The 25,888-nt window shown below is 42.0% G+C and overlaps 1 protein-coding gene across 5 annotated transcripts in view; it reads right to left on the minus strand.

Annotated features, from left to right (window-relative positions):
- SPAG17 (sperm associated antigen 17) overlaps positions 1 to 25,888 on the minus strand; it is a 290,246-nt gene that overhangs the window by 24,161 nt on the left and 240,197 nt on the right. For 3 of the 5 annotated variants that reach the window (XM_043538771.1, XM_043538774.1, XM_037910178.2), the window contains exons 32-39: positions 23,057 to 23,184; positions 20,998 to 21,128; positions 18,992 to 19,119; positions 17,873 to 18,055; positions 12,320 to 12,433; positions 6,207 to 6,252; positions 2,007 to 2,109; positions 1,496 to 1,549 (exon numbers count right to left, since the gene is read on the minus strand). In XM_043538771.1, coding sequence (XP_043394706.1) covers positions 1,496 to 1,549; positions 2,007 to 2,109; positions 6,207 to 6,252; positions 12,320 to 12,433; positions 17,873 to 18,055; positions 18,992 to 19,119; positions 20,998 to 21,128; positions 23,057 to 23,184 — 887 coding nt within the window. The remainder of the gene's footprint in view (positions 1 to 1,495; positions 1,550 to 2,006; positions 2,110 to 6,206; positions 6,253 to 12,319; positions 12,434 to 17,872; positions 18,056 to 18,991; positions 19,120 to 20,997; positions 21,129 to 23,056; positions 23,185 to 25,888) is intronic. The other 2 variants (XM_043538773.1, XM_043538772.1) reach the window with 1 other exon arrangement.

Genomic DNA, 25,888 nt, shown 5'->3' on the forward strand with positions numbered 1-25,888 from the left:
CTATTGTCTGCTGCCCCCATAATTTCCTGAAACTGTGCAAATTTTGCTTGATAAATAAATAAAAATTGTTTATATCCATAATTTTGCATAACTGAGAAAATTTAAATAAATAAAAATTGAAATTATAAAAAATAAAAATAAAATTCTACCAAGCCTAATTTTAAGTTACTTTTTACATAGTATGTAATGTGAGATAAAGTGTTGCCATCAGGTGGCACTAAGGCAATCCAACTTCCATCTGCAATTAAAGCATTTTATGATTTCAAACAAGTCAGTTACAAAGTCGAGAGCATTAGCTTAGCTCTGATGCCATGCAGGAGACCCTGGCTCAATTGCTATTTTCAGTCTTTCACAAAAACAAATTAGGAAAAGCACGAGTTTCTCATCACAAGATTATTTCATCTACACTGTATATACTTCTGTACATCAAGACAAACACTGAACAGTTTAAATAGTAATCCACATGTCATTTATGTTCATTGTGGGTGCATGCATGTTTCTGCGAGAGAACCTTCACTTTTGTGTTTCCCATTCATACTTGAAGTTTTCATACTTGACATTAATTTAATGTAGATTTTTTCAATTATTTGGATTTGGACAGTTTTATACAATGCCATAAAATACAGCACTCTGTCATATTCATAAAAATCCTACTTATGGGATAATTTCTGGAATTTTTTTTTAGAAATTTAAGTGGAAGTGAAATAAGGAGGTTAGAATTAAAGCTGAGTTTCAGCCTTAATTATAGTTCTCACTGCTGCTTAGCCTATAATGCTTTCCCCTTCCATAGCACCTTTAATCTGAAGATCTGAATGTGCTTATCAACATTAAAGATTCCTTACAATCCCTGTGTGAGGGAGATAAATATTTTACAAATAGGAAAATGGAGGATAGGGAGATTTATGGTCAAAATGTTCAAATCTGGCACCAAAGGGACCAGATTTTCATGGGCACTGAGCAGGTGCTCATCACCTCTGAAAATCAGGCCACCTCTGTTAAGTGTCTATCATGGGGATTTAAGAACCAGAATTTGAAAACGCTGACCTAAATTACTTTCCTAGCTGGTGTTTGGAGCTAGGGTGACCAGATGTCCTGATTTTATAGGGACAGTCCTGATATTTGGGGCTTTGTCTTATATAGGTGCCTACTACCCCCAACCCTCTGTCCCGATTTTTAATACTTGCTGTCTGGTCAGCCTAGTTGGAGCCAGGAATAGAACCTAGGTTTTCTGACTCCTAGCCCCTGTTCTAAATTGTTTGTAATATTCATTGCCTCTATTCCTATGCTTTGATCTGTCATTTGCAAAAGTATCAGAGGTACAGTCAAACTATTCATTCAGCATTTCTATTAGAGCTAATGCTCCAACAGCATTGTTTTGCTGCTGTATCACATTAAGGGCCTGATCCAAAGCCCAATGAGAGCAGTAGGAGTCTTTCCATTGACTTCAGTGGGTCTTGGATCAGGCCCTAACTTTCTCTCCTAATAACACCATTACCTGGACTGCTCTAATTTTGTCTGCCAGTGAGATACCTGCGTTAATCTGTCCTTGCTGCATGAGGGAGAAAGGAGAAAAAAAAATGAAAATGAGATAAATAGCACAATATTTTATAAGCATGAATGGTTCACAAAATAACTAATGAAAGAACGTATTTCTCTTATTAAAGCATGTGTCTGATGACTTCTGACCTGGATTGATTACGAGTATAGTTTGCAACACTCATTGGTCAACCATGTTAATAATTACATTTTGCTCTTTTATAGCATTGTACATCTAAAACACTCAAAAATCTTCATAACACCCTTGTGAGATAGGTATTGTTAGCCCCATTTTACAGAAGGGGAAACTGAGACAGAGACAAAGTGTTCATAGGGAGAGTCAGACAGTACTTGAACTCTTCCTTTCCACTCCCATGTGCTAACCACTAAAGCATACTGTCTCTCATTTCTGCTTCTCACCATTCTTTGTATGATTTTTGTTAACAGCAGGTCTTATTGGATTGTCCTACCTGAAACTCTGCCAGTAGTCTTCAGGTTGCTCTGATACTGTCTTCCTTGGTGGACTTTGGAGCTGAGAATCCACAGCCTGCTCATATAACTCTACTATCTGAGCTGCAAGATAAGGGGAGAGAAGAGTTTTTAAACAGCCATTGACTGGTTTGTTTTCAAAAGGGATTCTCAGAAGCCAGCAAACTGAGCAGGAAGCCAGTTAATCCAGCTAGGACTGAAATGCAGAGGAAAGGGGAAATGTTTAGGGCCCAGATTCACAAAGGTGCTTAACCCGCACTGATCTAGGCCTTAGGTGTCTGACTCAAAGGCTGGAGAGAAGCACCTTTCTCTGCCTGAGATTGTCAGCTGTGAACCATCTCCTGGCATTAGGTGCCTAAAACAGGTCAGCTTTCTCCTGGGGGGAAGAGACAGAGGTTAGGGCACCACTCCTACCTGGGATGTAGGAGACTTAAGTTCAAGTCCACGCTTCAAATCAGGCATGTTGGGAATTCAAATATGGGTCTCCCCCATCTATTAGACATAATGGAACATGCATAATACCCTGCCCCCCCAAAATTCCTTACCTGCTTGCCTCCAGTTGCCTTTTTGTGAAGGTTAGGTGTGCTCTGAACACACTTACTGCAGGCAAGATGGGTATTCCCCAGCCTCATTTGAGAATCCCTCCAGTGTTTAGGTGTGAGTGAAGGCTTTGAGCAGCTAGTCATCTGTGGGGTGGTGCCAGGACTTAGATGGGTTTATGCATACCCATTGGTGGAAATTTAGGCATCTATGGGGATTTAGGCAGGAGCTGAGTGGTGACTTTATGAATATCAGTGGCACTTAAATATTGGATTTAGGTACCTAAAGAGGCTGTTATACACCCACATTCCTTTGAAATTTACAATGAAATCATTCCTAAAACACTTAGGGCTAGATTCACAAAATTTACTTTTTGTAGTTTTTTCCCTATGTTTTGAAGTTTACTTTCACTTTTCTGTCTTGTCAATTTTTTTTTTGAACTCCAGTTCTTTTTTACATTATTTTTTCCCTGTGTTGGTGATACATCTTTACAAACTTAGTTCCATTTTTGCCTGGAAATCATGCAGTGTGGAAACCATTACTTGCAGCAATCCCAGGTTAAGCTTCAAAAATATGAAAGATCATGAAAAGTATTCTCCAATTATGAAGACTAACCTCTGCAGTCTTGGACTGGCTGAATAATTAGCATTCTAAAAGCTGGCATCATCACAGGGATAGCAAATAGTCAGAGATATTACTTTAAAAATAAATAAATACATGCTTTTTTGATTTAATTTTTATGTATTTTTAAATGTTAACAAATGCTCAGAGGAACATATTAATTCATATACAGAAACTCATATGTTATGAATACTAAATTGTGCCATCATCTCCCAACATACGAGGTCTTAGGCTTCCGAGGTGTCTGGTTTTTGACCGGAAAGTGCAGTTGAAAAGGGGACCTGACAGTGACCAGTCAGATCTACCAAAGTCTGGTTACTGTGGGTGGGGGAGGTGGGGAGGCACCAGGTCCTCACCCACTCCAGCCCCTACTCAGCCATTGCCAGCTCCCAACCCCAGCCTGCAGGCAAGTTCCCCGGGGGGTGCGGGGGAGGGGAATGGGAGAGGGGAAAAGGAGCAAGTGATGGGTGTGTGTGTGTGTGTGTGTGTGTGTGTAGCAATGGGGGTGGAGCCTTTGGGGGAGCAGTAGGGAAGAGGCGGGGCCTCAGGGGGGAAGTGGTGGGGTGAGGGAGGTTCTGGCACTCCAGCTAGAGTGTCCGGTTTTTAAATATTACAAAGTTAGCAACCCTACCAGGTCTGTGTACCCTGGCTTCCACAGTCTCTATAAACAATAAGAAAAGGAGTACTTGTGGCACCTTAGAGACTAACCAATTTATTTGAGCATAAGCTTTTGTGAGCTACAGCTCACTTCATCGGATGCATACTGTGGAAAGTGTAGAAGATCTTTTATACACACAAAGCATGAAAAAATACCTCCCCCCACCCCCCAGAAAACCTGGATTTGTGCTGGAAATGGCCCAACTTGATTATCATACACATTGTAAGGAGAGTGATCACTTTAGATAAGCTATTGCCAGCAGGAGAGTGGGGTGGGGGGAGGTATTTTTTCATGCTTTGTGTGTATGAAAGCTTATGAAAGCTTTTTCATGCTTTGTGTGTACGAAAGCTTATGCTCAAATAAATTGGTTAGTCTCTAAGGTGCCACAAGTACTCCTTTTCTTTTTGCGAATACAGACTAACACGGCTGTTACTCTGAAATCTATAAACAATGACATTGTCTCTCCAATGTGAGGGATCCCCAAAAAATCAAATTGGACCTCTGCCTCCATAAACACTGAATTTGCAACATTAGCTTCTCTCTGCATTGGGTCTTATTAAACATCATTTGCTAAGGTTTTCACTGGTAAGTCCCTGAAGTTAGGATTCTAAATCATTCAAAAGTGGCCTGATTTTCAAAGGTACTAGATACCTACGCCCAGATCCACAAAAGGGTGGGGCTTAGCACATACCCTTCTCTCGGAGTTCAGAGCCTAAAACCAGCCTGTGGGGAGGTATCTCTGCTTATGAAGATAAGAGCAGATTGGTATTTGACTGCCTAAGTTACAGTTGCAGAGTGTGATCTCATAGGTATGCTCAAGGGCTGCTTAACTCCAAACAACTGTGGGGGAAGGAGTGCCACCTCCTTTATAACGTGTTGTCATTAGGCTACTCACGCAGGATGTGGGAGACCCTGAGTTGAGGTCCCCCCTTTCCTGATGAGGAGAAAGGATTTGAACAGGGCTCTGCCACCTCTCTGATGAGTGCTCTCACGACTAGGCTATGGAATAGTCCAATATGGGTCTTCCTCAATCTCTCCTATTGAAGTTGTTCCACTTTCATTAAATAATTGCATAATTAAATATAAATTGGACCATATCGGCAGTTAGGGCACTTATCTGAGAGGGGGAGGGATAGCTCAGTGGTTTGAGCATTGGCCTGCTAAGCCCAGGGTTGTAAATTCAATCCTTGAGGGGGCCATTTAGGGATCTGGGGCAAAAATTGGGGATTGGTCCTGCTTTGAGCAGGGGGTTGGACTAGATGACCTCCTGAGGTCCCTTCCAACGCTGATATTCTATGATTCCAGGACCTGTTTAAATCTCCTCTCCTCAACAGGTGGAGGGGGGACTTGAACTTAAGGTCTTCTCAAATCCCAGGTGAATCCCCTAACTATTAGGTTAAAAGTTATAAGGGAGCTCCTCCTCCTCCTCCAGGCATTTTGTGGAATTAGGCAGCCTCTGAGCATGTCTACCAGATTGGGCCCCTGCATGCAATTTAGGTGGCTGAATGCCTATCTTCTCATGGTTTGTGAATTGCTCTTGGGCTCAGGTGGGAGTTAGGCACCCAGACACCTAGAGTGAGGCAGCAGTGTGCATGCCCAAAGGCAGAAACGTAGGCACCTACAGCCGAGTGGGAGTTTTGTGGATCACAGTGGTGCATAAAAACGAGATTAGGAACCTAAATATTTTTGTGGACCCCACTCCTAGTAATTCGCACTAAAGTTAATGAAGTTGCTTCTTTGAAAATCAGCCTTTTTTTTAGGTGCATAAATATGGAAGTACAAGCCTAACTTCGGCACCTATCTTTAAAAATTGTGGCTGGAATGTTCCTACTCTTGTAATACTAATTAACTACCTAGGGTTGTGTCAATGGTTGGCAAATGTGTCAAGACTCCATAAATGTAGGACAAAAAAGGTTATAAATGTGGGTGCCTAAATTTAGCCAACTAAATAGGTCACCAGATTTTTAGAGGTATTGAATTACTGAAGTTAATGGGAGTTGTTAGGGCTCATCACCTGTGAAAATCAGGCCACTTAATTAGATGCCTGTGTATGGACTTAAATGCCTAAGTTTAGACATCCTGGCTTGACCATTTTGATTTAAGTTCCATTTTTTCGTAGACCTGTGACGATTATCACTCAGACTAATTAGTGACAGTAGATAGGATTGCCGCTTTTGTTGCCACAATGGTTGCCAATTATAGATCTCCCCAGGTTTCACAACATGGCTATAAATTACAGAAGTAAAAAAGGGATCAAAAACCAGAAGAGACAGACTAATGTGTAAAGCCCTTAAAAAGATCACTTCAGCTATGTTTAAAAACCATTGGAGTGTTTAAAATACAGAGTTTTAATTGTTCCTACCTCTAGTGTTGAGATCTTCAGATGATTTCTCCAAGTTAGGGAAAGACTGCAATGAAGACAGAATAATTATGGATATGTAACAAACAAGACCTTGCACAACGGTATCTACCCTTTGAGAGAGTTTTTATACCCAAACAAGTGTTAGGTCAATCTGAGGCTACAAATGGGGTCCCCTCAGCGTGCCTGGAAATGTGAGCCAGGAAACAAAATATCTCTAAAGTACAGAACAATGGGAGCCAAGGAATGGGGGATATGCAGTAGACACAGCCACATGAAAATGAGTACGGGACTCAGGCCCTTGGCAATGTAAGCAAGAGAGTAGCAGATGAAATGTATACAAACCTGAGAGTCACTAATGGAGAGTGAATTTAATCTGATTCTCATATGTGATGAGTTAATTCCTCAGAATACTTTGCTTCAGAATATGTTAATGAGCCTGCAGTGTACAGAGAATTAAAAGTGATAGGACTGCATTTGCCTTATGGTTTGTTTCCGCTAGGTAAGGGTGGTTTTGCAGAGGCAGACGTGCATATATGTGTTGGTTGCACTTTGACCTTGCAATGGCACAGCATATCCATACTGAAAACCAGTCTGTGGCACTCCCTTCATTTCAGTGTACTGTGGGACCTCCCGAGGAATCTCCCTCACATTTTCCAGCACAGTTCTCTAGAGCAGATTATGTAAAATATTAGAAAATTATAGTAGGACTCTAATCACATTCTGTCATTTATGCATTAAATTACAAGACAAGTCCCACCCCCAACCAACCCATTACTCCAAACTGGTATGTTAAGGCTTGGGTCAGATAAGGATTTTTTTGCCTGGGACTTTCCACTTATGTTGGTTTCTACTGAAAGTCCCAATTGTTTACTGCAATACTGTTTCTAATAAGAGGGTCAATTCTGCTTGAGTATCTGTGCACATGTGTATTGCAGTGCGCTGCCTTTATGCTCCTTTCAGTGGCCAAAGCGCTTCTCTCCCTCTCCTTGACGATCTGTAGTCCTGGTGTCCTGGGATGTAGTATGATGATCATTACCACGTCTGGATGGAGGTATGTCACTTCTTTGTTACAATGAATATTTCTAAGTTGTATTCTTTCATGTGATACAAACCAACACTTTTGCTGATGTTCTATTTAGTGAAGTCCCATTGGCTGCTGCAAAAATGTGAAGCCTTGAGCCCTATTTTTGATCTGAACTAACAGTTCCTTTCCATCTCTTGTGTCTTTCCCCATGGGCATCATTTTAGAAAAATTGGGGAGGAGTGGCACAGTTGTGTCAGCACACAGAACATTATATGTGATTATATTATATCTGGCAATGTCTTGGGGGAAAGGGACAAAGCAAGGTCGGGGGAGGCAACTAGCTCCTTTGCCCCACAGTAAAGGATGTCCCTGCCTTTCCCCTAGAATTCTGAGATAAACATGCTCTGAGCAGAATCTGGAGGAGCAGGTCGCTCTGGAATAGTTCCTCTGCCTCAGCCAATTCCCTATGTTCCCCACTGGTACAACTGCACCAGTTGTACCCACAGTGCCTGCATATAATGTAAGCTCCTCCAGGGCAATGGGGGAAGACAAGTGACTGGAACACCACAATATGCTCTGTTTGAGAGTTGAGATGTATTTGGCAATGTGAGGAGTTTTACCTAGTTGTAATTATGTTCTATGGCAGTTTGGGGATATGTCTGTGTCAACTTAGGAATATCATTTTGGTTTTGTGATTGCCTGTTGTAATTTCTACCTCTTTTTTTGAATGCAATCTTTTGTATGGCTATTTCTGTAGCAGGAACCTGGCACCTAAAGCAGAGACTATGTTTCGGAAGCTGTGTCAGAGCAATGAAATGGCTATGAACATTGAAAGGCTTTATCCCAGTGGTAGCAGACCCACTGACTTCGAAAGAACACTCTTCATAGAAACCTGTGTGTCTGGGAGTAGAGGGCTGGAATCCTCCAGTCTCAACACACAGCTGGGAGAACTGTAGTTTCTCTCCTCGGCCACCTCACCCAGCGGAGGCAGTGACTGCTTTGAAAGGTAGCTGCTTTTTCTAAGCTAAGGAAACAATTCCATTGCCAGAAACAGAAGACCCTGAAGGAGAGAGTGGAGGGGACTTTGCCTCCTCTCAAGGACTCAGACGAAACCCAGTATTCACAAGGTGGTGAGGACACAGAGGGATTGTGTTCAGGAGTTTGTTGTTTTCCACAGAGCTCTGACTCTCTTGTGCTTTTTAAAAACAAAGTGTGTGTATAAGAAATTCCTTCGCTAAGCCTGCATTTCCTTGCTTTACTGCCACACTGTCCCTGAAAAGGTTAACTACAAACCAGAGCTCCCACAGCTAGGTAGTCTCTGGAGGAAATGTATCTAACCAATGGGGGTGAGGTCGGAGGGCTTGGGAAGGCTGAGGCACTGGTTCCACGGTCCAAGCTGCAGGTCCCATTGTTTAAGACCGGTGTCAGGCATAGAAGTCTGCACCTGATAGTGCACCTGAGTTACCCAGAACTTAGGATAGTGACCAGTCACTATCCAGGCTCAGGGAGCTAAGCAGCATATGGGAGTCATTCGTTGGATCCCATCACAACAGACAGTGTCAGCTCAGAGGGCAGGATTGGATCTTCTCTAGGTTACAGGCTATTCTGGGGTGCGGCACTCTCAATCTCTCCTGTTGAAATTGTTCCACTTTATAAATATAAATAATGAAATATTAATTGGAGCAGGGACTTGAGTCTTCTTCCTCCCAGGAGCAGGCCCCAACCACTGAGCTAGAGAATCATTCTCACACTCTTTCTCAGGCCTACTGACTATTTAAGTATTTCATATGAAGTTGTCACGACTGGGACATGGGCAGTCTGATCTAGTGGCCAGAGCACAAGTCAGGCCTGGTCCAATATACTCAGAAGACACCTATAGAGATTGAATTTAAGAACAGATGGAAGTCAGGAATTCATAATGTAGAAAAAGAAAAGAATTCTAGTGATACTTATGAAGATCTAGCACTGCATGTGTTAGCAGAAGCTGGAGTCAGAGATGGCATCTGGATCATACCCTTGATTGAAGGAGTTCCTACAAGAATGGAGCTTAATACTAGAGCTGCCATCTCACTGATTTCTGCATCTTCCTGTCACCAGATTTTGTCACAAGTTCCTCTGGAAGAAACCTCCAAGGTTTTGAAGACTTATAATGGAGAAAAGTTAGTCCCAAAAGGGATATTCTTAGTCAAAGTTCAACTAGATGAACAATCACTTGCTTTACCCTTGTATGTGACTGAAGGAAAGCATCCACCAATATTTGGCAGATCTTGGCTTGAGAAGCTTAAGGTGACTTGGACCAAAAGCACCCTGAAATCTTCAAGAAATACTTGATACGGCAAAGTTTTTGAAAAAGAGTTTGGACAGATGAGCAACGTGTCAGTGAAGTCTGAGAGCCAGCCAAAATACTGCAAAATATCCAGAGTTGTGCCTTGTGAAAGCTGATTTGGACCATTTAGCGAACATCAGAGTCTTGTCCTTAGTTTCACATAGTGAGTGGGCTACACTCATCGTACTAGTGATCAAGAAGGAAGGCGTCGTCTGAATTTGTGGAGATTTCGAAGTGACTCTGAATCCAGTTTTATATGCAGACTAGTATCCACTACCTCATACTGAAGTTGTTTGCTACATTTAGTGGTGGACAGTGTTTCAGTAAATTGGATTGGCTCAATTCATACCTACAAATGGAGACTGATCCGGCATCTCGCAAATATCTCACAATCAACATACAAAAACACTTATTTTGTTACAGCTGATTGCCTTTCAGCATCACATTGGCACCTGCCCTGTTCCAGAAAGCCATTAATGAAATTGTGAAGGGACTGAATGGAATTCATTGTTATTTGGATGACATCCTTATTACAGGAAAGGATCAAGAGGATCATCTTCAAAATTTGGATGCTGTCTTGCAACATTTGGAAGACCATGGGCTGAGAGTTCATTAAGACAAATCTGAGTTTTTCAAACCTTTAGCTGAATATCTTGGATGTGTAATTGATGCCACAGGCTTCAGGAACTCACTAGAGAAAGAGAAGGTGGTTCTCGAATCACCAGAGAACATGTCACAGCTATGTTCATTTTTAGGACTGCTTAACTACTACAGTAAATTTCTGCCTAATCCAGCCACGGTATTGGCACTTTTACATGAATTGTTACAAGCAAAGAAAAAATGGAAATGGACTAAAGAGTGTGATTGTGCATTTAAGGAAGCAAAGAAACGACATGTGGACCAGTTGCAGCCTTGACAACTACCAGAGTCTAGGGATGTTCCAGCAGGACTTTTTGCTTCTGTAATTGAACCTCCTTCCATTACAACTCCTAAATTTGGTGACTTGTTGGCAGAAAATTTGGTACCAGATCCAGGGAGCCAGTTGATTCCTTGCCACCAACTGTTCCTGTTGTTCGGGACACAGCTGCACTGTCATTCCCCACATTATTTCAAGATAGCGTGAAAACCAGATGTGCGCATGAATTGATAAATTGTTTAGTTAGTGAGTTGCTATTCCAGGACAGAATAATCCCTTGCAATTTAAGAGTCTGCAGTAATCTACCCACAACTTTTAGTTAGATTATATAATGTTTCATGTTAGCCATGTACATCATGGGCAGCGAGTATAATAAGCCAGGGGCACTAAGCCTCCAGCGACACAGCTGCCACCACCCTGCCACCGGAGGCCTGGGCTGTGGTGGCCCTGCCTGCGCTCTGTCTCTTCCTGTCCCTGCTCTGCCCCTTCCCTGAGGCCCCACTGCCTGCCACTGCCTGGTGAGTCCCTCCTTGCCCTCCCTCCACTCCACTCACTGCTTCCCTCCTCACACACCTCCCCCATGAAATCTCCCCCGTCTGCCACATCCCTCCTCTCCTCCAGCCCATGAGAGACTCCCCTCCACTTTCCACTCTCCAAGTCCCTCATCACCCGCCCACCCCCACAGGAGAAAGGGGTGGAGGAGAGGAGGGACGTGGAAAGCGTGAGTGGCAGAGGCTTCGGGGGAGCAGGGGGTGGAGGAGTGGAAAGCTGCAGTGGGTGCGGGAGGGTCTCATGAGGGCTGAGGAGTGAGGAGGGATGTGGCAGGCATGGGAGGGTCTCACGGGGGAGGCGGACTGAGGAAGGACAGGCGGCGGCAGGGGAAGTCTCATGGGGGCAGGAGGGTAGAGGAGAGGAGGGGACGTGGCGAGTGGTGGTGGTGGTGGGCGAGTGGGGGATGGGGAGGGCCTGGGGCAGAGCGGGGGCGGACAGTGGGAAGGGCTGCAGGCGGAAGAGGGGGGACAGGGAGCTAGTCTGCAGCCTGCTGCCCACAGTCTGCCCCCGCTCTGCCCCAGGCCCACTTCTCATGATGCACATGATATTGAATGTGCTTGGAAAGTTTTTTAAAGTAGGATGGAGGAATGTGACATTCTGTTTCTTTAAATGTTTGAATACTCTCCCTTCCCCAGTGCAAAGCCTCACTTTCATGTTAGTTTTAGTTTTGCAGCTAGAACAATAAAGTGAGCACAGCAGACATCTGTGTTTCTGTCAGCTCCCTGTGTCTATCTCCTTCTCTGTTGGGTCCAGAAATATAACAGGCACCATCACCACAAGCAGCAGCCATTGCAGCTGTTTTTTGAATCTAGCCTTGAATTTTTGTGGTCTGGCCAAAAGTATTTGGTGAATTCATGTCAAATTCACAAATAGTTTCAGCTCAACCGACTCTACATTTTTCATCTGAAAAGTTTTGCTCAGCTCTGCTCAGGAATCCTTTGCTCAAATGACACCAGATGTGGACAACTAACACTACCCAGGCAACCCCATGAGGTACAGAAAATTTCAAGACAATCTGAGTAAGCACATGGATTTTAAGAGCACTTAGAAGAGTCAACTTTTAAACAGAAAGCACTGCTCAACCTGAATTATAGTAGAGCTGGTGTTCTGCTATATTACATCCTAAGATTTTGTTTGTTATTTTGTGAATGGATATGATGTATTTTAGAGGCGTGGCAAGCACCTGGCATGGTTGCTGACAGAAGTGACAGTGTCATATTGCTCCTGGCGTAAACAGACCCTGAGTTTCAATAACTGATATTGAAAAGAAACAATTCAAAATGAAGTTCTCTCACCATAACCAGTTTGAGGAGGTCAGCAGCATTACCCTTCTCTTCCTCTGTTCTTGGCTCTTTAATGATCATCTCTTGCATCTCATCTTCCTGCTTCAGGATGTAGTCTATGTATTCCTAGTGGAGCAGTGAATAAAGGATATGGGAGATGCAACTGTTTGTTACGGAAGTAAACATAATGGACATTCATATGGAGGAGAGTTTACCTATCAGTAAGTGAGGTATATATTGCCTCTGAGGATTCACACCGTCAGGGTCAAGAAACTATGGTAGAGTTCTATTTGTCAGACGAGTCTTTATACTTAGAAGCTCAGTTAGATGGAAAAGTAGGGACCATGGGTAGGGCTAGGCTCACATCCCTATCCAGATGGCAAGCTACATGCAAGGATTCATGAACAGGCATTCTTCCATACCTCTTTGAATTCCAAAGAAATGGGGAAGGAGAAGGGAAAGCTTGAGCCCCCTCCTCTAGCTCTTGGCTAGGTTCTGACCAAGTGAGTCTCTAGCTTAAAAATTCTTCTATAACAAAAGAAGTTTTCTTCTAACGTAAGTAGTTTCAAGCTACCTTCTCATGACTGACAGTAGGGAACTACAGAGGCAACTTTCTAAGGAGAAATACTGTCTTTGTAAGTGTACTTAAGATCATGTCTTCTGTTCTACCCCACAAATGCAGTTCTGTCATGTCTGTGAAGTCACGCAAAGTATTAGTGGCTGTTAGTGGTATCAGTTATGTCTCTCTTCATCTTTCTCTACTGATCATTGTAAGTCACTTACTCCTGGAATACCCATAGAACTGGTATTGATGTATAAACAACTTCTATGGACAGAGTTACATTTCTGGTTAATATAATCATTACAAAGGTCTCTGGAATGCCCATAATTGCACTGCTTCTTTCTAGGGGTTCCTTCTTATTCTGAGGGCCATCTGCAGACCTATTTTATAATCTTTTAAATGCAGAGGCCTAACCTGGGAATTTGGTATAAGAAGTTTAAAAATTTGCCCGCTTCCAAAAGACCAGTATGTAATCAGTATATGTATGTAATGCAAATGAGTAAAGCTGAGTCCTGCTAGAATGGCATCCCAAATATGTAAGCGATGTAAGCAGTCAGTGGGTCTTCATTGCAACAAGACCTTTTTTCAAATGTACTATAAAAATCAAGTGACTACATTAGGGTACTTCCTCTTCTACACATAGCACATATTGCCGTATCTCCAAACTTTCAAACCTACCAGTGTGTAAACCAGTCACATAAAATGTGTGACGAATGATTGAAATGTGAATCACCTGTGTTTTGTTGTGCATTGTGCCATAATTGACAGATGATCATGTTTTTTAATTATAAAATCTATTTTAAGGATGTTTTCACTGTTTTAATTAAATAAGCCAGTTATTTAAAAAAGAAAACCAAGAAACCAAAGTTTTAATCCCCTGATATGGGTCAACAGCAGGGTTTGAACCTTGGATTTTCAGATCTCCAGCTAAGAACACTAGGACTTGACAGATAACTTACATCTTTTTATAGACCACTCACTTAAGAGGGATGTGACACATTTTGCCAGAGGGTTCCAGAACTATTTGATAGAGAACAGTAGAATGATGAAGATTAGGAATTCTGGGTTTTATTTCTAGCTCTGGGGAAAGTGTGTGTGTGTGTGTGTGTGTGGCGGGGGGAGGGAGGAGGGGAATGTGATCTAGCGGTTTGAGTGGTGGTTACAGTCAGGAAGGCCAATCACATAGATTTGGCACATTAATTGTGACAGGCAGGACCATATTACAGACCTGCATTCTATTCCCACCTCTGACTACAGTAATCCTCTGCAACCTCCCAGTTATCTTATTTACCAAATGAGTGGAATGAAGTGCATGGAAGTATATAGAGCAGTCAGCGGAGGAGAGACTGGATATCCTGATCTCCTAGCTTTCATTTCAGTGGACTTTCCCTATGTTAAAGGGAATTTCAATGGGCAGCTCTCTCATGTCTGTGGAGCATTACCTGATGCAGCTGAAATGCAGAATGCCCTTCCAAATCCAGGGTACTTGAGAGTTCTGTATAGTGTGGGAGTTCTGTATAGTGTTCTAAAATAGAGTACTGTGAAATGTACCAAGTAGGAAATGGAGAAATAGACATTTTAGACTGAGTTTCTTTTTCTCTGTGTCAGAAACAAAAGTATAATGCTTATTTTTCTCTTACATTTTTTCTCAATGTTTAGTGCTTTTTTGCTGACTGGTTAAGTGATGACACCATGCTTAGTATTATAAAATAATCCCAAGAAACACACTTAATCTGTATAAAATGAAACAGACTGAAGCTTGCCTATTTTCACCTGGGAGATGCAACCTGTGATGGACATGGAATTGCTATGTATTGATATATGAATACTGATGTTTAACAATGCTATGAATACTGTAAATGAACCGCTCAGTGAGGTAAAGTTACAGTATAACTATGGAGGGTTATTAGAATTTCCTCTATGAGCGCACTGATTTAATTTAACAGGGGGCTTTGGGAAGAGCAAATGAGAAAGCAACACAACAGTTCTAGATAATGACAATCCAGCATGCACTTGAAAGACAATGAGCCAAGCTGTTAGCTTCAAGGATCCTATCTCCAAGGAAGATGCAAACTTGTTTTTCAGCCTGGGAACCCGATTCTCGGAGGAACACTAAAGAGTAAAAAGTGCTTCTCATGGGGATGAAGGGGCATTGCCACTTGTCAGTATGGAGTTTCTAGGGAGACAGGTTGACGGAGAGCGTGAAAGCCTCTGTGGAAGGAGTCTAAAGAAGTCGGGACTTCCCAAAACTAGGGATTCCTAAGTCTTAGAAACAAGCTAGATAGGCATACAGTCTGTTTTATTGTTTAATTAAATGTTTTCACTGAAATGCTTTTGTTTTAAATAAAAAATACTTTGTTTTAAGGAAGCTGGTTGGTCACTGCTTACCACTGTCACTGCCTTAGAGGGTATGGACATAAATCAGACTTGCTGAGGTAAATCAGAATTGATACACAGGGGACCGCAACCCAGAGCCTAGACTGAGAGTGGGAGAATTGCGTGATTCCACTCTGAGAGACAGGTGATGACTAGAAACCTGAGATGGAGAGGGGTTGCACTTGGAGAACCTAGGAGGTGTCAGAGGTGCAGTTAGCCTGGTAACTGTGACATGACCCATGGAGACTAAAGGTGCAGTCTGGATCTTTCAGGTCAATCTATAGATGGGCTGCCCCTCACTCATAAAGATAACCAATAGGTTGCATTTCAGAACTCCATGGGTCACTTTTCACCCATGGTCTGCACTTCAGAAAACTTGGATTAACTGCTGAGATTAAGGGCACCTATTCCGTACATTGAATGTGGTAATGGGACTTCAAACTCTATATTAGCTCAGTTCATAGTGTAATGAGGTGGGACAATTTGGGGAACTGGTCTATCCACAACTAGTAATTTCTGGCTGATGTTGTGAAGTTGTTGTTATAAAATTGTTGAATCATGGAACACCTCTGTGTGGAGGTGGAATCCACCATTTGCTGATGTCTGTGCCAGACCAGGGACAACAACCATTAAACCTTAAATGGTTGCCTATTCAGGTTGAAACACCTTTGGACAATGTTAGGTTTCAGAGTAGCAGCTGTGTTAGTCTGTATTCGCAAAAAGAAAAGGAGTACCCATTGTAGCTCACGAAAGCTTATGCTCAAATAAATTTGTTAGTCTCTAAGGTGCCACAAGTACTCCTTTTCTCTTTGGACAATGGGTTGGCTGAGGTTAGGAGAAGCTAGTCTCTCCAAGGCCTCTGAAAGGAGGGGAAGTGTAAAATCCAAAGCAGGAGCTGAACAAAGGAACCAGGTGTTGGTAGGGGGACATATAAACACAAGAGTCTCACTGAGACTGTAGCAGGAAGCTTTGGAAGAGAGGAAGAGATGGACAGCCGTTCTTAGACGGGGGTTCAGTTTAACTGTGGGACCAACCAAGGGCAGGGAAAGTTATCTGACCTAGAGAAGGCACCATGATTCTGAAGAGAAACCATGAACTGCAGAAGGATCCCAGATACCCCAGAGGACTCGACCCAAGCCCAGAGCAGTGTGGAGCTCTGTGTATTTCTTGAGCTACTTAAGTAGAGTATGGTGTTTTAGAATCCTGTGCAAAGTCTGTCTATGTGTCTGCTGGCTTTCACTATCGCATGCTCCTGAAGAGGTAAACTGTACAATCGATTGCTCACACCTTTGGTGGGACTTCTGCAGAACATGCAAAAGCTGCTGCAGAGGCTTGGGGGGAATGGCATTAGTTCCAGGGCCTAGGTAATTGGACTATGGGGCCCCCACTGCCAAGAGGCATCAGACATGAGGTCTGCACCTGAAGAGTCTTAAAGTCAGGGATAGAGCCTAAACTGTGCTCAGCCCTTGGAAGCTGAGGCCATGTGGAATTCAGTGTTTCTGATCCCCTCAAAGCAGTCTGGTGAGTGTCCGGGGGGCGCTCAACCAGATCTGTGACATAAGACACCTTTAATTAATATCTGAAATAAAAACTGATCACATGAAATGTAAACTTTTCTAAGATTATTTAACCTATTCTATAAGGTCTATTTTCACACCAAGAGGCACGCAAGAGTCTCATTAACAGAGATGGGGAGTTCAGCCCATACATTTGGGGTGAGAAGGGGCCCTGGGTATAGGATTTTGTTTTATTTGTTAAAGGGGCTGCACTGTGTTCATAGGCACATGGTCCAAAATTTAAATTTTGTAAGTGGAAAACAAATTAAAGAATGAAAAAACCCCAATAGGAATAGAATTTTAAAATATTCCAATTAAAAATGTTTGTTTTGGCATTCACACATTCCTCTTTGATATTGTGAATAAAAATGACAACAATTTGTGCACCTAGAACATGAGTATAAATGAAAATGAAACAGGCCAGTGTAGTTCTGCTGCTGAAGCTGAGTGAAATGTGAAAAGTTATGGAATAATCTAAACAATTATTTGATTTTCAGCATTGTGTCAATGGCAATATATGTTGTTATTAATAATAGATGGAAGATTTTTTTTAAAATGAATTTTATGTGGTTTCCTTTAAGTGATTTTTTCCTAGTAGAAAGCATTGTCTGAATGACAGCCATAGAGACTGTTTATCCCCCAAAAAAGTACAGCACAGGCACCGGCAGTAAAACTTCTCTCACAACACACCTTGTGTCAATGTGGCTCGGCCCTGACACAGCCTTGTCTTTGCTGCTAAAAAAAAAAATGTTTTACAATTGGGATAACTAATGTGAGTAAGCTATACTGAGGAAAAGAAATAGTGAAAACAAGGCACTTTAGTTTTATTGTGAAATAAACTACGCAAAGTCAGCGCCCTTCCCTATCTGGCGTTTATATATTTTTTTAAAATATATTAAAATATTTATATAAAAATATTAAATATTTATGTAAATTTATATTTGTACAAGGATTATTGGATTCCAAGTAACTGACAGCTCTCGTCTCAGAGGTGTGTGAGAAATATACGCTACTTGATTTGTCAGTAAATTTCTGTTTACTGAGAGAATGAAGTTACTATGCCTGCATTACCTTGAGGGACAGCTGCAGCTTCTGTCTCAGCTCATCACTGACTGGCTCATACTGGATCAGGTGACGGATCTGTAGCACATTAGGGCATTTCAGTACAGGTGCTGGAGAGCCAGTCAGCTCTTTGGATCCTATGCACAGACCTTTCCAAATATGCGTGCCAAATGGTGGACCTGGAATCTTCCTCTGAACACAATCAACAATGAGCAAACCGAGCATGAGATTATTTATTATACTGACATGGAAGGTTCTCAACAAGTCAGAAAGCAAGATTGTAGAGATACTTACATGAAAATGCATCCTACTCACAAAGCAAGAATTGCAACTTGGGCTAAATAAACTCAGAGGCTGAATTTCAGGCTAGGGTGTTTCTCAGCCCAGGATCTATAGTTATGACCAAGTTCACATGGCATCCTCTCAAGCTGTTATGCTGAAATGTAGAAACGTGTCCCAAGCCATGAAGTTTGGATCCCTCAAGATCAGTGGTGTTTGGATTTCAGAGTTTTACTTTACAAAGATGGGAGTAGGTGCAAAGTTTGGATCCCTACCCTAATCTAATTATGAATGTAACCAGTGAAGTCAGTGGACAGTGAATTCCTGCATGTCGCATGCTTATTACATTAACCCATCCTAATCTAATTGAACCTAATTTAATCTAATCAATATTTTCTGATGGGGATGCCCTCTGGATTGTCTTAAAGAGACAGCATGGTTTTGTGGCTAAAACATGGGACTGATGAAATTAAAGTTCTGTTTCTGTTTCTGGCTCTGAGCTAGACTCAATGTGTGACCTTAGTCAACTCAGCTAACATCTTTGTGCTTCAGATTTCCATCTATACATTGGGAATAATAATATTTACTTACCTCACATAGATGTTGTGAGGTTTAATTAATTTAAGTACATAAAGTGTTTGGAAATTCTCAAATAGAAATTGATAGAGTGATATCCTGTGTTATGCAGAGGTTAGACCACAAGATCACAATGGTTTCTTATGGCTTTATAATCTATGAATCCAATCTACGAGTGCTATGTGCAAATAATAAATATAATAGTTAATAATAGAGTAACATCAATGCCTAATAGCAAAACAGGGAGAAAAAAGAGTTTTGAAAGATTTATACCTCAAATGGAGGAAATGTATCCCAGTTCCTGGACTGGAGGCTAGGAGGAACAATATTGGATGATTCTCTCTTCATTACCCAGGGAGAAGTTTCAGTCAATGGTCGGAGAACAGTAATACTTAGAACACCTGGGTCAAAGACATTTAAATAAAAGTAATTTTGCATCCAAATTGAATGGAGAATTTGATGAAGGGTTTTGAAATCTTCAGATGAAAGAATGTATGTAAATGTAAAGCATGTTATTACTAGGCTGTGAAATGAATGCAAGAATGTGCCACTGACGGTTAGAGATAAGACTGGATCACAATGTGACTGCAAGATAGGTAAATATTGGATTAGGATCACCCAAAACTTTGCCAAACCACAGATTGCATTTGCAACTTGCCAGGAGTCTCAGGGATACATCTAATTTGCATATGATGGAGTGCAGTGTAAATGACCTCATATTGAGTAAGGAGCTGCAGACCATGAAAAAACTACAGCATTGCACCATCTTGAGCCTGCATATGGACTTCTTACTGAGGCTACACTTACCTATTCAGTGTAGGCATTGCTGTGAGCTGCATCTGATCCTATTTTACATTTCACTTTCAGACCTCAGGTAATTAATTACTTGGAACTGCTACTCTCTGATGAACTCTAGCTTTTAAAAAAAAAACCCTACAGGTATCTTAATTATCAAGTCTTCAAGAGTGATGCAGTTTTCAGATCTTTCTTAAAGTTTTCCTCTCCTACCAGACCAAAAATCCACTGAGCCCTATATTCTGCCTCATACACTACAGAAGAAAGTTACATCACTATGAGATGTTTTGTCACAATGATACAATGTTCCATATGAATATAAGAGCAGAAAAGCTCCACTGTCAATATAGCAAAAATAGCCAAGCTAGTGGTGGGAAGGCCCTAAAAGTTTGAAGTGTGAAGAAGCATCGTAAATCTGGATTCCTCCTGAACTTCCCACTTCTCCCCTCCTGGTTCTTTTCATGTGTTCCCCTTTCTCTTTCCCTCTTCCTCTTTTCAATGCCAGTGGCACTTTTATTGATGTTATTCAATTTATCTGCTGGGGAGCCATTTATTTCTGGTAGAAGCAACACTTCAAATTGTGTAAAACCTGACAGAGAGAATAGTGTGATGGCTGTTCTCAATTCCTCCCTAGATTAGCCATTGGGAGAACTGCACCGTTATTGTACTACTTAAAGCAGTCATTTTGTCATCATATTCTCCACATTAAGGGGATACTATATATGTTTCTCTATATGGCTTGTTTACAATTTATTTCTTTAGTGAAGGTCTGTCCCCTTCAGACATTTCCCATAGCTTGTTCACAAGGACTGGCACTGAGTCCTGGTAATTCATTTCACACAAGCCACTCCAAGCCTTCAGAGAGTAATCACTTTCAGTTACTTCCATGGACCTACAGGTAGAAGGCCCCATATGCTATTAATAATTCCTGTCCCAGTTATATCTTTCAGTGTCCTTAACACCAAATGCATAGAGGTGGCTTCCCAAATAGCAAAGAGCCACCATTCATAGTGATCATTTTACTCCATAGATACAGTTGGATGGTTAAACTAACAAGAGACATTTGGTGATTTCTTCACCCCAAAATAAATTCCCAATATTGATGTATTTAATAGTTGTTTCCATTTGCATGTATATAAAAGGATAAAAGTGTACCAAATATGTGTTAACTTCCCCCTTAATCAAACAGTCATTTAGTTGATTGACTACATCCCACAGTCTTTCTATAAGTTCTTTCTTCCATACTCCTTGCCACTTTCATGTTCTGTGGAGAAGAAGCCCATATACACTGTTACAGTTGGGCAGAAATAGGATGCAGTGCAGTCACCACTATGGGACTGGCGGGGTGGCAAATTTGGAGTATGAGCACAGTGAGGAAGAGCACTTTCATTTTTCCTACCTAAATAAAAGTTTTGATTGTCCTGCTCCAACTATTTTAATTATTTCTAAACTGGGTTGGCAAAAAGGAAATGAAATATCCCTACCTGGACATTCTTGTACTGGCTCCTGCAAGACTGCAGTAGCTGGATCACCATATGCCAAAGCAAGGTATTCTTCTATGTCACTATTCCGAAGGAGTTCAGTCCCTGAACCATCAGCATAGACAATGAAGAACCTAAACAATCACCCAAACAAATCTGATTAGTTCCAGCTTACATTAGAATCACACACATTTTTCTAGGAAAGAACATTGTGATGGCATAATGAGAAAGTGGAAGGTCAAGATGGTGGTATCAAATAACTAAACAAAGGCTACTGAATAAAGAAAATGTGAGCCTACAGATTCATAGAGTCTAAGGCCAAAAGGGACCATTATGATAACCTAGTCTGACCTCCAGTGCAGTACAGTCCATAACATGTCCCCAAGATAATTCCTAGAGCATATGATTTAGAACAACATTCAATCTTGATTTAACAATTGACAGCAATGGAGAATCCACTATGACCCTTGGTAAATTGTTCCGTTGATTAATAACTCTCACCATTAAAAATGTAATCCTTATTTCCTAGCTTCAGAATTTGTTCAGCATCAACTTCTAGCCTTTGGTTATACTTTTCTCTGCTAGACTGAAGAGCCCATTATTAAATATTTGTTCCCCATGTACAGACTTACAGACTGTAATTAAAAAGAAAAAGAGTACTTGTGGCACCTTAGAGACTAACAAATTTATTTGAGCATAAGCTTTTGTGAGCTACAGCTCACTTCATCAGATGCATGCAGTGAAAACACAGTGGGGAGATTTTATATACACAGAGAACATGAAACAATGGGTGTTACCATACACACTGTAACGAGAGTGACGTAGAGACTGTAAAAGAATAAATGGACACAAATCAGATGTCAGGAATTATAACATTCAAAAACCAGTCGGAGAACACTTCAATCTCTCTGGTCACTCAATTACAGACCTAAAAGTTGCAATTCTTCAACAAAAAAACTTCAGAAACAGACTCCAACGAGAGACTGCTGAATTGGAATTAATTTTCAAACTGGACACCATTACATTGGGCTTGAATAAAGACTGGGAGTGGATGTGTCATTACACAAAGTAAAACTATTTCCCCATGTTTATCTCCGCCCTGCTACTGTTCCTCACACAGTCTTGTCAACTGCTGGAAATGGCCCACCTTGACTATCACTACAAAAGGTTTTTTTTCTCTCCTGCTGGTAATAGCTCACCTTACCTGATCACTCTCGTTACAGTGTGTATGGTAACACCCATTGTTTCATGTTCTCTGTGTATATAAAATCTCCCCACTTTTTTTTCCACTGCATGCATCTGATGAAGTGAGCTGTAGCTCACGAAAGCTTATGCTCAAATAAATTTGTTAGTCTCTAAGGCGCCACAAGTACTCCTTTTCTTTTTGCGAATACAGACTAACATGGCTGCTACTCTGAAACTAGATTGTAATTAAGTCACGCATTCCCTTTTTTAACAGATTGAGCTCCTTCAGTCTATCACTATAAGGTATGTTATCGAATCCTTTAATCATTCTCATAGGTCTTCTCTAAACCCTCTCCAATTTATCAACATCCTTCTTGAATTGAAGACGCTAGAACTGGATACACAGTCCAGCACGGGTCGCACCAGTGTCAAATATAGAGGTAAAATAACCTCTCTACTCCTACTCGAGATTCCCCTATTTATGCATCTCAGGATTGCATTAGCTCTTTTGGGCACAGCATCACACTGGGATCTCATCTTCAGCTGATTATCTATCACTCTCAAATCTTTTTCAGAGTCACTGCTTCCCAGGATAGAGTCCCCCATCCTGTAAATATGGCCTACGTTCTTTTGTTCCTAGATGTACTCATTTACATATAGCTGTATTAAAACACATACTGTTTGCTTGTGCACAGTTCGCCAAACGATCTAGATCGTTCTGAATCAGTGACCTGTCCTCTTCATTATTTAGCACTCCCCCAATTTTTGTGTCATCTGCAAACTTTACCAGTGATGATTTTATGTTTTCTTCCAGATCATGGATAAAGATGTTAAATACCATAGAACAACCAATCCCTGTGTGGTATGTTCGGTTTACCTGGGGGCATGTTCACCATATGTGACAGGAGTATGAACTTCTTTTGGTATTGGTACTAAGTATCCATCTTCCTCACTATCAGAATCAATGCTGGGAATGAAGACAGATGTGCTGCCATCAGCCATGACCTATGATGGAAAACACACATAATCATTTGGGCTATGAAATCTTTTAAAAACAGAAATTTGCTACTAAGTCCAGATGTGAGCTAGCACAATTACAGTTATAGCCAAGTCATCGTTTTGTGCTGGGTAGCTAAATGTTCAGGGTAATAGGAGTAGGAGTGGCAGAGCTAGACAAAATAAATGTTTTGGCTAAATATGCCATGTCAAGAATCCTAACCCTAAGTGCCAATGCATAAGTAATACTCAGGGATTTTAAAGTATACATTTATGGCCAAATTTTCAAAGAAAAGTGTTTAAGTTCCACCTTTACAATATGCAGTTGCACATACAAATGGGTACCTGCATACAAAGTATACATTTGCGGGTCAAATCAGCAAACTGCATACTTACATGATTACTGACACACTCATGCAATTATTTATTTTATTCCTGAGGGCTTTCTGCACCAAAAAAATAAAAATGATGCGCATAATATTTTAAAATTCTGCAAATTTTCTTTGTCAAATAAATGTGGAGGCTCCAGCATGGCCTTGGGGAGCAAAGGCCACTGGCTGCACAGAGGTTGAAGATCACTGTGCAGCTCCCCCTGGAACATGGACTCAGTGGTGAGGCTGTACCCAACCTTGGCACAGCACAAGGACTGGGCCTGTCCCAGAAACACCCCAGGGCTCTGCCCCTCCGTGCCAGGTGCACTAAGTGTGGGCAGGCAAGCTCAGTAAGGCTGGATCCAAGTGTGGAGGGGCTTAGTGTGGGGGGGATCCAAGTATGGGGCAATCTGGGAGATCCGGCTACATGGAGGATCTGGATACACAGGAGTTTGTTGGGTTTTTTTTGATGCTACAGTAATGGGACTCTGTGGGGGGGTTCAGGTGAAGGTGGTTGGGGCTCAGTTGGGGGGAGATGTCTGTGTAGAGCTAGGCAGGGAGGGTTGAGGGCTCAGTGGGGGGTCCAGATGCTAAAGGAGTGGGGCTCAGTGGGGTGAAGATCCAGGTGCAGCTGGTTGAGGCTCAGTGGGGTGGGGTCCGGGTGTGGGTGGCTCATCAGCGGGGACCAGGTGCAGGGGTAGTGGGGCTCATCGGGGGAGTTCTGAGTGCGGGGGCGGGGAGGGTCTGGGTATGAGGGGGTCTGATGCATGCAGGTTGCACGGATGCGTGAGCAGCTCCCTGTACAGGGATCCCTCCCCCTGCAGCTCAGGAGCAATGGGTGCAGGACGTGTGTGTGTGTGGCGGGGGGGGAGGGGGACTACAGAGCTTCCTGCAGTTGGGGGAGAAATCTGGGTGTGGGTCTGACCTGGTCCCTGATGCTGTGCAGGGGAAAAGGAAGTCCCATCCTCCCCAGCCCAGCTGGGACTAGCAGTTGAGCCCAGCGCAGGGTAGGAGCCATCATCCAGGTCTTCCCCAGTCCTATCCCCTGCCCCACAGTGATTTACCTCTCTGACAGCTGCCCTGTGCACCCAAAACATAGTGCATGACTGCTCTTGTGACTTCCCTATACTACCCTGTCAGAAAGTCATTTTTCTGCAGGGAAGCCAAGAAATTTGCAGGGGACATAAATTCTGCACATGCACAGTGGCGCAGAATTCCCCCAGGAGTATTATTTGCATTTTCATGAAAATATATAGTGAACATAATGTAGACATCTACTTTCCAAAATGTAGTTCCTGATAGCCCCATGATAATAATGATTAGGAATTTTAATTAAATTATTAAATAATTAAAACATACATGTAAATGTGAGATAGTTAAGTAAGAAATACTGTCCAAGGTTTTCAAAACTAGGTACGTAAAGTTAAGCTTGTGTATCCATATTTAGATATCAACATTTGTATGGTTCCATATTCAGAGGTGCTGAGCCACTGAAGGTAGTGGCAGCTGTGGGGTGCTCAGCTTCACTGAAAATCAGGCCACTTCTATTTAGGTTTTAATTAAATACCTTGATGGAGGTTGGGTAACTCCCAGCAGGTGGGTCTTTGACCTACAAGCAGCCTCAGATTTGGTGAAGCTGATGGGTGTGCTAGCCACTTTCCATTCAGGCTAACTGAGAGAACAATTAAATGTCCCTTTGTTTAGTTAAAAAAAAAAGGAGTACTTGTGGCACCTTAGAGACTAACAAATTTATTTGAGCATAAGCTTTCGTGAGCTACAGCTCACTTCATCAGATGCAGCTCAATGCATCCGATGAAGTGAGCTGTAGCTCACGAAAGCTTATGCTCAAATAAATTTGTTAGTCTCTAAGGTGCCACAAGTACTCCTTTTCTTTTTGCGAACGCAGACTAACATGGCTGCTACTCTGAAACCTTTGTTTAGTAATAGCTCAAACAATGGAAACCACTGCCCAAAGACTAGACTGAATGCAGGGAGACAGAGAAGAGAGAACACCAAGAAAGCCAAGAGCAAGCAGCTTGAAAGCAAGACACAGAAAGAAAAGCACTACTAGTATGGTCCTGAGAGAATGTCAAGGGCTTTCTGGGCAGAGTGTTGACAGACCTGGAACTGTGAACAAATAAACTGCCCCCTGTGTATGTTCCTCTGTGTTCAGAGAAACAGTGCTGTCATAAACATAAAGGGAAGGGTAAAACCCTTTAAAATCCCTCCTGGCCAGAGGGAAACTCCTCTCACCTGTAAAGGGTTAAGAAGCTAAAGGTAACCTCGCTGGCACCTGACCAAAATGACCAATGAGGAGACAAGATACTTTCAAAAGCTGGGAG

This window comes from Chelonia mydas, chromosome 1, assembly GCF_015237465.2.
Source record: "Chelonia mydas isolate rCheMyd1 chromosome 1, rCheMyd1.pri.v2, whole genome shotgun sequence".
NCBI classification, from domain to species: Eukaryota; Metazoa; Chordata; order Testudines; family Cheloniidae; genus Chelonia; species Chelonia mydas.